This window comes from Arachis duranensis, chromosome 4, assembly GCF_000817695.3.
Source record: "Arachis duranensis cultivar V14167 chromosome 4, aradu.V14167.gnm2.J7QH, whole genome shotgun sequence".
Taxonomy (NCBI): domain Eukaryota; kingdom Viridiplantae; phylum Streptophyta; class Magnoliopsida; order Fabales; family Fabaceae; genus Arachis; species Arachis duranensis.
This window is the reverse complement of record NC_029775.3, coordinates 121,735,273-121,747,470: the sequence shown is the minus strand read 5'-3', so window position 1 is coordinate 121,747,470 and position 12,198 is coordinate 121,735,273. Positions and strand designations below refer to the sequence as shown.

Sequence of the window (12,198 nt, the reverse complement as noted above, 5' to 3'; positions counted from 1 at the left end):
TCACTACTTCATTGCTTCTGATATTTGGTGTCGGAGAGTTTGTTTTGAAAGCTGTGATATAGTTCCTGATCGGTATATGGTCGATGATGCTGGTTACAGGATAACGGAGATTAGAGGAAGGAAAACTAAAGCAAGGAGGTACCACTGCATGCATGGGTCTATGTCTATTATCCAAATGTGTAGCCATAAAGTGGAAATCAATCAAAACTTTATTTATATTTCGTTATATCCGAGAACATTTGTTCAATCATAAATATGCTTGCTTTGGCAATTCGTACAACAATCAACACTGATTGAGAAAAATATTAGATAGTCCTTATTTTTGCACCGGGTAGGCTATTTTATTCTACCGACAATTATTTTCTCAAAGTTTAGGTCAGTCGTGTCAGAGCAAATGCAGAAGAATGCCTACACATAGTCATAGCATCCCTATTATGTAATGTATAACACGAATCAACAAACATCACAGTTATTCACTTTACACAAACTATAGTTTAAGATACATCCAGCAAATTCATGTCTAGATGTACACCACTAGTAGCACCGCTATTTTGGGTGTCTAACTAAAACTACCCGATGATCATGATCCTACTTCGCCATGCAACTTAGCAGGGATAAATTTCATTACGATAACGAGGAATAATATCATAAAATCACAAAATATAAATTATTTTTAGGTTAAAATTCAGGTGAAGTTGATATCTGAGAGAAAGTCTAACGACTCTCAAGTATCAACTTCACGTGAAGTCGACTACACCTGAGTCACCTTATTTTTAAGTACTTAATGTGAGTAAATTAACCATATTAAAAAAATTTAATTACAGCAAAATTAAATGTTCAGTACAAATGAATTAGTAAGTGTTTATTTGGTTGCTATTAAGTTGTTTTTTTTTTGTGTATTCAACAAATGTTTAATAATAAAAAAATACTAAAAAAAATTAGAAGTTATAATTTATATATTTTTTGAATTTACTTAAAAAAATATATTTTAACATTAAAGAGTGATTAATTTTTTATTTTATTATTTTATTTATTTTTTCAGTTTAGAAGATCTTTAACTAAGTTTATGAGTTATCTGTAATTCATGCTCAAAATTCATATGGAAGCATAAGAAAGAAAGTAATTAATTATAGAATAATTTTTTGACCAGTACAATGTCAGTAAATATGTATTTTATGGAAGGTGAAGATTCTCTGATCCCATGAATTTATTGGGATTAGGATTATCGAACTAGATAGAGCGATTGCAGTTGCAGTGAGCAGTGTGCAGTGAGCAACCATTCTTACAGTTACCAACACAGAGCAGCCATGGCGGGTTTAGCGGTCAGCAGCGGCAGCCACGGTGAGCTTCTTGTTCTGTTTCTGTTTCTGTTTATGGCTTTAACTTTTTGAGTGCTGAGCAATCGAAATCGAAATCGTTAGTAGAGCCGGCGGCGAAGGTGCTCCGGAGAATCCTGGAGAGCCCGGGGGTGCACCTAGGGCCAGCATGTTTCGATGGTCTGAGTGCGAAGCTGATAGAAGCCGCAGGGTTCTCGTATTGCTTCACGAGCGGGTTCTCGATATCGGCTGCGCGGTTGGGGTTGCCAGACACTGGCCTGATCTCTTACGGTGAAATGTTGGATCAAGGCCGCCTCCTAACTGAAGCTGTCTCCATCCCTATCATTGGCGACGCTGACAACGGCTATGGCAATCCCATCAACCTCAAGAGAACCGTCAAGGGCTTCATCCGAGCTGGTTTTGCCGGAATCCTTCTTGAGGATCAGGTCTCTCCCAAAGCATGCGGCCACACACGGGGAAGGAAGGTGGTTTCCCTGCAAGAGGCTGTCATCAAGATTAAAGCCGCCGTCGACGCCAGAGCTGAGATCGGCTCTGATATTGTTATCGTTGCTCGCACTGATGCTCGCCAGGCTGTCTCCCTCGACGAAGCCCTCCTCAGGACTAAGGCTTTTGCAGATGCTGGAGCCGATGTTCTCTTCATTGATGCACTTGCTTCTGTTGAAGAGATGCGAGCTTTTTGTCAGGTTTCTCCTCACATTCCAAAAATGGTATGCTCTTTAACTCTTCTAACTCTGCTCTCCTCCACCCGTATTTACATCAATTTTTGAGATCAAATGTCATGAGTGCAGGCCAATATGCTTGAAGGTGGAGGCAAGACACCAATACTCACTCCTCAGCAACTTGAAGACATTGGTTATAAAATTGTTGTTTATCCTCTTTCCTTGATTGGTGTCTCTATTCGCGCAATGCAGGTCATATCATTTACCGACGCATTCACCGATCATTATTCAGTTGAATAGTTTTCAGGATTGAGATGAGATATGCCATGGTTGAATTTGTAGGATGCACTCGCTGCCCTTAAAGGAGGCCGCATTCCTCCTCCTGAAAGCATGCCGTCTTTTGAAGAAATCAAGGATATCGTAGGGTTCAACACCTATTATGAAGAAGAGAAGCGTTATGCCACAGGTGCTTCTTCAGAGGGAGGTTGAAGAAACAACTCTTGACACTAAATAACAACCTATACTCTTATAAAAAGGGATAAGAATTATAGTGTGATGGCTGTAGGCTTTTTAGACTAATGGAATCTACTCCATTCTTGTGGAAGTTCCATATCTGCTTACTTTTTTGTTTTCTTTTTTTGTTTTTAATTTAATATATATCATTATTCATTATAGATATTTCAAGGGACCCTTCTTCTGGGGTGCGACCTCAGACGCTGAGAGTTAAAGTAGCTGACAAAGATGGGCTTGAGAAACTTGATCTCAGGATTCCTGTAAGTAGTCATTCTCTCCTCTCTCAGGTGCAATACATTTATTTGGCTTTAAGAAGTATCCTTTTAACTTAAGAGTGCTTGGGAACTTCAAAAGAAAAGAAAAGAGTAGTGGTTAATGCTGAATACTGATTCCTTATCTCATAAGTCACAATAATACATACACTTTGCTATACAGGCTGGATCTTTGGACGGGCTCACAAATATAGTTCCTGGTACTATAAGTATTTAGAAATTCTTCAGTAATGTTTTAAGTAGACATCCCTTCTAAATTTGGGTAACCTTTTTGGTATTAATTTATGTTTTTGTTTTTATCATTTCGTTATAAAAGCTTTGGCTGGTGTGAACATCAAAGAACTGGTGGATGATGTAGTTGAGGGAAATGGGAGGAAAAAGCTGTTAGATTTTAATGACAGCATGGATGAAAGGATCCAGGTATTTCTGGAGTGATTCCATAGTGCTCGAGTTTCTTGGTTCCAACGGTAATTTTGTTCTGCACTTCTTTGCATTTATTTGATGAAATATTCTCTCATTTGACTTTATTGGATCCACAGTTCAACACACACTCATGCACGAAAGTAATGTGTGAGGAACATTTTGGTGAGACAACTTATTGCTTATAAGTTATAATGCTGTCACAGGAAATCCCATGACAAATTAGCTGGAGCTGAGGATTGAGAGATACCATGAATCCGGGGCATGTAGTACTGTGGTTATTGACAAATTGTGTAAAGATGTATTACTTTACTTTTAAGGGCATGTTGAAAATACCTTGTTTCTATCATCTGGGTAGTCTCATAAACGCGAAAGCAATACCCTGTGTATTAATTATGGTTGTGAAATGTTGAGAGACCATGTCATGGATTAGTAGTTTTCCGAGCAACTATGGTGATTTCCACCATCAACTTACTCCACCACTTTTACCTTGTGATGCTCCTGTGGAACAAAATTCACTATCACTGCCAGAGTCATCTATATAGTATATAATTGGCAATCATTTGTTATTACTTATCATGATAGTTCAAATGGGAAACCAATATTAGCATAAACTATGAACCCGCAAGCAAGGGGAAAATACTTAGTCGAGAATTATATGCAAAAACAAAAGTAAGCAGAGGCATCTTTATTTGCTGGTTCTTAAAGTATATGTTAAAATGATTTTTAACCTACATCCCACGGACTGCTGCTGTGTACTGCTGAATTTGAAAATGTTCACAAATTTGGATCTGAAATCACCTTTTTTAAGTTAGATATCGTGAGAGTAAGGGTAGCACACGGAATTCTGATGGCAAAAACAAAAAGCATGGCATAGGATTCGTCCAGTGTCCAACATCGAAGGGAATGCATTTACACCATTTAAAATTTTAAATACACCTAAAGGCTAAAGCAACATGATATAGACGTAATATATTTAAAAGATACTGTTCCATTATATCAAATATTAACCTAGGCGTAAACCATTGAATTGCATTCTTGAAATGCAAGGTAACGGCGTAGAAAATAGTATACAATTGGGGGAAAAAGAATATATTAATAAACAATCTCTTGTTGTTCAAAAAATTGAGGAAGAGGCAAAGGGAGCAGTAACCCGAGCAAGGTTGCTCGCACTATCCAGTCATTGGTACACAGAGAATACTGGTTGATGCTCAGAGCACCTAAAGGAAGATGACCCTCTCTAAGAAAAAAGAATGGTAATATTATAACAGGAATAAGCATACATCACAGTGGGTCACTTTACACAAATTACAACTATAGTTGAAGATACACCGCTATAAAATTCATGTCACCATGTGGACCACTAGCAGCATTGGCATTAGACATCTCATCTCTCAACTTGTAACAAAACAACCAAGTGACTATACTTCACCATGCTCTCTAGAATTGAAGTTCGTTCTATCTCACCGGTAGCCACCATATGGCTGTTGGGCATAACTACCCGGACCCATCATGGGGTTATTATAGTTACCCGGCATGTTAGACCCGGGAGGCATTCCAATAGGGGGTTGCATTTGGACTCCTTGCCCCATACCCATTCCCATGCCCATGCCCATTGATGGATTAATGCCTCCGTAGCCTCCCATACCCATTCCAGCACCAGGGCCATTGTTCATTCCTATTCCCATTCCCATACCAGCACCTGGGACATTGTTCATTCCCATGCCCATACCCATACCCATTCCAGAACCCATCATAGGATTTTGAGGAGTCCTGAGAGCACCAGCACCAACCCGGCCTATACCTGAACCTGCTCCCATCGCTTTACCCATAGTCACAGTTGATGTTACAGCTGTAGTGGTAGGCTTCTCCATTCTCTTCTCCTTCCTATTTATGGAATCAAAATCAACCCCAATATCTGCTAATGGATTTGTTTTAGCTGCATGTAAAGAAGGATTACAAGTTAATAGTTTATCCATAAAAAGATCAACATGTTAACTGAAACAGGGTGCATAAAGTGAAATGTCATAAACATGAGAAGCTGGGAAGGTGTAAGCACTCACGTCCAGATATATTCAAATTAACCAGTCCCCTGCTTAGTGTATCTGCCCAAACTGTTGATTTTGTTTCAAACTTGTCCTTGCCGGGTTGAGATACCATAGAACTTGAACTGGTTGAAACAGCATATGGTGCAGCACTAGGAGCAAGTGACTGATGGGGAAGTGGTGAGCTAAGGTGTGCAGCACTCCCCTGTTGTCCCATGAAGCTCTGGCCATTAAACTGTGCTGCTTGTGGCGTTGATGAGTGAGACACCATATGGGAAGTAGTGTGGGGACTAGATCCACCATAATTGATGAAGTTCGTGTTCTGTGATAAATGTCCTGTTGGAGCTTGGGGAGCTACGTGTGAAGGAATAGATGCTGTAGATCCTTGTGGCAGGTAGCTCCCACTGTTCATAGCACCGTTATACCCATTTTGAGATTGAGCAGATGCATGTGGAGCTCCTGAAGTAAAAGATCCATCCTGGGGGTGGAATGCACTATACATATGACCACTTGATTGTGCAGGTTGACCACCTTGAGAAGTAAAAGGTGGCAGCATAGAGTGGCCAGTTGATGATGAAAATGCATGCAAATCAGGTTGCCTGGCATGAGATAAAAAGGGTTGTGCATATTGACTGGTGGGAGCTGATAAGGTTTGCTGGGGAAATTGATCAGTGGGGACTGAAACAGCTTGTGAAGGCTGACTGGTCGCAGCAGAGAAACCAAGCTGGCCAAGTTGGCCAGTTGGTTCAGAAAAAGGTAATGGCATTTGGTTAGATGAAGCTGGAAAGGAAGGTGATGGTTGGGCAACTGCAGGAGCTGAAAAGGCTTGCTCGGAAAATTGACCAGTAGGAAGTGAAAAGCCTTGAGAAGGTTGACTGGTTGTGGCAGAGAAACCTTGCTGGCTTAGTTGACCAGTTGGTTCAGAAAAAGGTGATGCCATTTGGCTAGATGAAGATGAAAATGAAGGAGGATATAGAGCAACAGCAGGAGATGAAAAGTTGTGCTGTGAAGCCATCTCTGGTGATGGTGCAGGAGGAAGAATGTCTGCAAGAATGTCAATTTCCTGCTGTGGAGACGAGAAATCTTGGGACAAAAACTGAGAGTTTGAAGAGATATGATGAGTGTCACCCGGAGCAGCTGCAGAGTATGGTACAACAGAAAATGAGTTGCCAAATCCAAAGTTTGTGACCGAATCTGCATTAAGGCCACTTGACTGGGATGGGCCCAGATTCTGGAACGTCTGTGGTTGAGATGGAGCAGCATCATTGTTAGGAACAGCCTTGAATGGCGTATCACCAAATGGATCTTCAAAAGACTGCTGAAAGGAGAAAGCAAAAACACGCGCACACACAAATTAGGAGAGGGACACTTTCTTACAATAATGAGATGAATAAGTAACTAAAATATTATTCAAACATAATTGCTTGAACAGATATGCCCTTTGTAGAAGCTAAAAACTAATTTTTAGAATTCTATCAATTCCCTTATTTGGTTCGCAAACAAGACTTCTTTAACGAAAGCTCCCCTGCCTACACGTCACAATCATGTTTCTAAGAGAATTCAATAGTTTCTTATACCAGCACAATCACACACCTACCTGATCGAAATTAGACCCAGGTGACGGCGCTGCCAAGGAAGCTGTCGAACCAGTGTTTGCATTGCCCTCATGGGTGGCAATTTCTGCCACAGCTGGCCCAAGAGGCAGTGCATTTGATGAGAACGGATATGGCAGGGAGCCCAGAAAGTCCATTTCAACATTATTAGAAGTTACTGGGCTACCTGTGAAGAAAAATAAGCATACCATGAATACAAAGCCAGCTAAATGTTACTTGAATAAAGCAGCATTACATTAAAAACAGCTTCTCAGGACCATTAATGACTGTGCATGAGAATTCAACAATGTCAATTAGGATCATGCTGTTGTTTTAGAAGGTTAGATGGACTAATGTGGTGTCCAGAGTGGTATATCTTATAGTTGTATTGAAATGTCTACAGCACTGCTCAAAACACACATAAAATGAGAAAATCACAATTATGATCTACAATAGTCGATGGTCAATTTTTTTCCTTGTTGGTTGCATATGTCCACAAGTAGATATGAAAAGATATTTTAACTCAAAATGTTTATGAATTCTTCAAACAAGAAACAGTAAGGAACTTATACAAGCACAATGAAGAGCAGCAGCAGCAGCAACAACAAAGCCTTGTCCTACTAAGTGGGGTAGACTATATGGATCAAAAGACACCATTCCACCCTGTCATGATGGATAAATACACACACCTGTAGTGGCAACACGGGGGTCAAAGAAATCATCAGTAGCCTCAGTTCCCTGCTTTCCAGATGCAGCTGTACTGGCAACAGCAGTTGCTTCTGTTGGATTATTGCTTGTAGAAGTAGAAGATGCAGTAGGAGCAGAGATTTGGCTGGGATTATCATTTACATGAGGAGATGAGTCTCTCGGAGCAGATGCTACTGAAGCTTCTACATCCCTACAAGCAATGTAATATTAGTAACCATATCATGTTATCACATGTTATGTCCATGGTATTTAAGATCCATACCTTTCACTGTGTGCAGGGCTGTAAGATTCACCAATAGCTTCTTCATAACTAGGAGGAACACCCATATTTTGCTCAGAAAGTTTCTTCTCAAGCCTGTCCATTTGTATTGCACACTATAAATATAAATATGCCTAGCAGCAATATACATGCAAGAAAGACCATATCTATGATGGGTATACCTAGCTTCCAAAGAATTGTCTTCAGCTTTGGCACTGCTACCTCTGATAGAGAATATCATAATCAAGTTAGAAGCAACAAAAGCAAGTTTCCCCATCAAGCAATAATATCACATGTAATACATTACTAATGATAACAATCCTTATTTTCTATCAACTCAGATTGCAAATATAACTAAAAGATAAATACATATGAAGATTTATGTTTATTTTTATTGATGGGCAGACTTTTCACCTTGTTAGCAATGACCACCAAATCCATTAACATTTTCAAACCAAAAGGTACAAAAGAATAAGTAGAGGAATGATATCAGAGGATTTCCTACCGAGATGAGTATTGGCCATCATCATCACGGTCTCTGTCAGAGCTTCTGCTTCTTGTATCATATGCGTAATCAACACTTTGACTTCTTCCTCTATAGTCATCATCCCTGTAACCGTCCCTACTATAACGTTCCTCATATTCTCTGCCATAACGATCCCCGTCACGACTATACCGGTCATCATCTCTATAACCTGGTTCTCTTTCTCTTCCATATCCATACCCATTTCTATCTTCCTCTCTGTTTCCATAACGATCATCATCATACCTATCACCATAAGCTCCACTGCCTGAACCAGGTCTATACATTCCATTGCCTGAGGTGTTGCGAAACCTGATGAATCATGTAAGATAGTTAATACTTAATAGCTCCTCGGGACTGAGAAGTCCACATACATCATTACACACATAATTCTCATATTCTACAATGTGACTGCATATTTATAATCTAGTATCCTAAATGACAATGAAACAGATTATAGATATTTTTTAACTTGGAAATAAAAAAAGAAAATATCTACTCGTACAACGCCTGATGCTTGCTAAATAATGGAGTATATATTAAACAGATACAGCCATTGGAAAATAAAGAACAAAATATAAGTAGGATGGATGAAAGAAGAAACTTACTTGTCCCTATTAGCAGCAGCCTTCTGCCTAACCTCTATGATTTTTTCTTTATCATTCACAAGGAGAACAAGGCCCTGAGATTTCTTCCTAACATTGATTCCTTGATCTCTTCCACTGGAATCAACATATTGAAATTCGGACAATGTCTGTTTGTATGACAATTACAGTTATAATTCTATCAGGTTATAATCTAGTTTTTACACCAATTGAACAACCTAGAGACCTGCATGGCAATTAAACTAATAGTATACAAATTTTAAGTAGGATTGAATAAATTAAACTTACTGATATTTGATAAGCATGTTCTCTGATATCATCTATGACTCGCTCTGACCCATGAGCCACCAAGTACTCTAGTACTGTCAAAGCCTGTTATTGAACACGAGAGCGGTTAATATGAAAATATAAGAAAAGGCTATTATCTAGAAGAGAAGGATCAGGAGTACATTCAAAAGAGAAACAGGGCAGATTAATTAATATGCAAGAACATGTCATTACTTCAAGGGATGCAAACAAGGACTAATAAATTTTCATAAAGGTGTACGTAGTTATGGGGCACATTGAAGCATTGATAAAGAAAAACACATGCAGTTATAACAACAAAAAATGAACAGGATTAACAGCATCCGGGAACAATTTGATGAAAACCTTGTAGACATGGCGCCAATTCTTTCCCGTGTCATTAACTCGCTTCCAGATTACTGACATGATCATCTGGTATTCATGACTGCAGTTGCACTAAAAAGTTAAGATTTTTCAGAGTGAAATGCAAGTTATCAAGCATAAAATTAAGAATGAAAGCTTACGGATTTCTGGTTGCCTGAGCAATATCTGAAAGAAGTGATCCATGAGGTCCCCAGGGCTCATTGCTGGTAGCATCAAGTACCTGGAACAAGTGAAGAAAACAATTTATTTTATTCAGATTTTGCAAAATAGGAAACATAAATCTTAGGATTCACTACATCTCTATCAAGAGCAAATACCAGAAGAAAATAAACATCAATTATCTTTCTACAATTTGTATATACAGAGTCCCACGGTGATGCTATAAAAGAAGGGGAAAATAATTACCTTCTGTTCAATCCCAGGAACTTTCAGAACTTTCTTATTAACACCCCTTTTTCTGCAATACAACAAAGATGTAACCATACATATATACCTCACTTTAAACCATGCATAAATAAATAATGATTAGTAATACTTACAGGTCCCTAACAGTTTGACCAATAGCCTTCTTCATTGTAGCTGGTGTTCAGTACAAGCTGTGAGCCAGTACCAAAGGACTGAACTGCCATGCACAAATAACGCCCACTTCAATTATTTTTCATGCACTAGTTCAAGAAAATCTTAGAGATTCTCAACAACATAGATGTTTTCACGCATTATTCTCTTGTAGTTGTATGTATGCAGTGGCTTGCAGTAATATTGAGAAAATGCATGGCAAATAGTTAAGAGTCAAGTTTTCGTTCACTAATCAAATTAGAATGTCGTCAATCATAAGCAAATATCACTGTCTCCAAGGGATAGAATGATAGAATGGGCATGAAATATGTAAGAGGTGAAAAATTTAGGCCTCTGGTTTGTACCGACATGCTAAGGGTTAGACAGTAAGATCAAAATTCAAAAGGAATTTAGTACCTACATGTATTTTCATAGATCAATGCGATTTCCAAAAATATATAAAAGTTGTTCGGTTGTTCTATACCAAACCGCGTAGATTATTGTATTTATTAGATTTAAAATAATCAAAAGGTAACAAGAACATATTGAATGACATCAAGTATGCGTCTACCATTGAAATTACATATTTTTCCAATGAAAATTCAATTGAAAAGAACAAATAAACAAACTAACCAGGACTGCGCAGCTAGAATGTACAATTGAAGGCTAATATTTTGCAACAAATAATAGAATCAATTTTCAATTAAGATTGGCACCAAAATCATACAAAGTAAAAAATAAAATAAAAAAAATCGAGGGCGAGGCAAAATGAAGCATGAAAACGGAGATGAAAGGGCAACAGGAATCAGACCCGGAAATGAATGTGAATGGTTGATAACAAAAAATAAATAAAGTTTGAGTGCAACAAACAAGAGTGCATTAAAGAGAAGCTGTAGATCCAACGCACTGAGATAGAAAAGAAGACAGATCTGGGAAGAAGGAAATGAGAAGGAACCTGATCCAATCCGATGGGACAAATTCGTCGGCAGAAACGGGAAAAAACTCAAGGTTGGTGTGAATGCCAACAACGTCTCTAAACAGAGAGGAGAGAGAGATTGCAATTTTGCAATAGCTCTCTTCTGAGTTATGCTTTGAACGATAATAATAATAGTAATAATAATAATAATATGTGTCTCAAAAACAATTGTAATTAATTAAATTGATATTAGGTTTTGCTCCATGGAGGTGAATGAAAGTATGAAACACAAAAATGGCCCCGTTGTCTGCTCTGCTGTGCTGCCCCTCTCTCTCTTTCTCTCTCCAATTTGGGAGTTAATATCTGAAATGTAAGAAAAATTAATGAACAGCAAGACAGCGCAACTTCCACGCAGAGAATCAAGGAACAATACTTTTGGGTTCTGTATCTTTTATTTTTAAACTAATTACTTAATTAAAGAATTATACACCACTTTTGTATAAAATTAAAATGTGCTAGGAATATTATTTTTTTATTTTTTTAATATTTGCAAGTATCATTATTTTGTAGTTGTCAAAAGAAAGTAAACTACTTTACTTTCATTGTTTTAAAATAAAATTAAAATGTGCTAGGATAGTATAGTAATATGGCAACTTTGACCCTCCTACGTACACGTCTTTAAAAGGTCAAACATGACAAATAGTTTTGTGTAATGCATTTAGACTATAATTTTGACATCTTTTGAAGGCAAGAAAGAAGACTTGGCACAGTAGCTGATATCTAACATGGATAGGAACATAATACATAGCATGCATACATCATCGGTTAATTATTAGCAACACACATAGTCCATATCAATAGAAAAAACATTTATGAGTGTATCACAGTTATATCCATCTATTTTATCGCATATAAAATGTGAATGATGTTAGGTTGGGTCTATTCTAGACTCGAGTCCAGTAGTTTAGAAAAAGAACCCCACTATCTGCGCTGGTATGTAAGTTGGTATATATATATATAATGGTTATTACTATGCTATCTAAAAATATTTATCTAACTTATTAAAAAGGGTTAAAAATTAATATTTAATTTTAAAAATATAAAAATAAATAATTATTAAATATT

At 37.8% G+C, this 12,198-nt stretch overlaps 3 protein-coding genes across 7 annotated transcripts in view; 2 read left to right on the top strand and 1 right to left on the bottom strand.

Annotated features, from left to right (window-relative positions):
* The window catches only part of LOC107486860 (uncharacterized), a gene marked incomplete in the record, with an annotated part of 3,013 nt that extends 2,759 nt beyond the window's left edge, over nucleotides 1-254 (top strand). Inside the window, 1 exon segment of the mRNA XM_016107423.3 lies at nucleotides 1-254.
* An 896-nt stretch (nucleotides 255-1,150) lies between these two features.
* On the top strand, nucleotides 1,151-3,683 carry LOC107486861 (uncharacterized). 3 transcript variants are annotated; one of them, XM_016107424.3, is made up of 8 exons: nucleotides 1,151-1,341; nucleotides 1,422-2,044; nucleotides 2,126-2,248; nucleotides 2,339-2,480; nucleotides 2,672-2,769; nucleotides 2,945-2,981; nucleotides 3,098-3,248; nucleotides 3,408-3,683. In XM_016107424.3, the coding sequence occupies exons 1-7, from the start codon at nucleotides 1,308-1,310 to the stop codon at nucleotides 3,214-3,216; spliced, it is 1,176 nt and encodes a 391-aa protein (XP_015962910.1). In that variant the 5' UTR covers nucleotides 1,151-1,307; the 3' UTR covers nucleotides 3,217-3,248; nucleotides 3,408-3,683. The 3 variants fall into 3 exon arrangements, with proteins under 3 accessions (XP_015962910.1, XP_015962911.1, XP_052116963.1); XM_016107425.3 differs by having other exon boundaries at nucleotides 1,152-1,341; nucleotides 1,425-2,044; XM_052261003.1 differs by having other exon boundaries at nucleotides 1,152-1,341; nucleotides 2,339-2,462.
* A 589-nt stretch (nucleotides 3,684-4,272) lies between these two features.
* Nucleotides 4,273-11,471, bottom strand: LOC107486862 (clathrin interactor EPSIN 3). Of its 3 annotated transcripts, none has more exons than XM_021141379.2 (14): nucleotides 11,113-11,471; nucleotides 10,142-10,219; nucleotides 10,008-10,059; nucleotides 9,743-9,822; nucleotides 9,585-9,663; nucleotides 9,222-9,305; nucleotides 8,937-9,082; nucleotides 8,311-8,640; nucleotides 7,988-8,029; nucleotides 7,809-7,901; nucleotides 7,528-7,736; nucleotides 6,844-7,025; nucleotides 5,265-6,564; nucleotides 4,273-5,140 (listed from the first exon to the last, which is right to left on the bottom strand). In XM_021141379.2, the coding sequence occupies exons 2-14, from the start codon at nucleotides 10,174-10,176 to the stop codon at nucleotides 4,665-4,667; spliced, it is 3,108 nt and encodes a 1,035-aa protein (XP_020997038.1). In that variant the 5' UTR covers nucleotides 10,177-10,219; nucleotides 11,113-11,471; the 3' UTR covers nucleotides 4,273-4,664. The 3 variants fall into 3 exon arrangements, with proteins under 3 accessions (XP_020997038.1, XP_015962913.1, XP_015962914.1); XM_016107427.3 differs by having other exon boundaries at nucleotides 10,142-10,224; nucleotides 11,113-11,470; XM_016107428.3 differs by having other exon boundaries at nucleotides 5,265-6,561; nucleotides 10,142-10,224; nucleotides 11,113-11,470.
* Nucleotides 11,472-12,198: the final 727 nt, after the last annotated feature.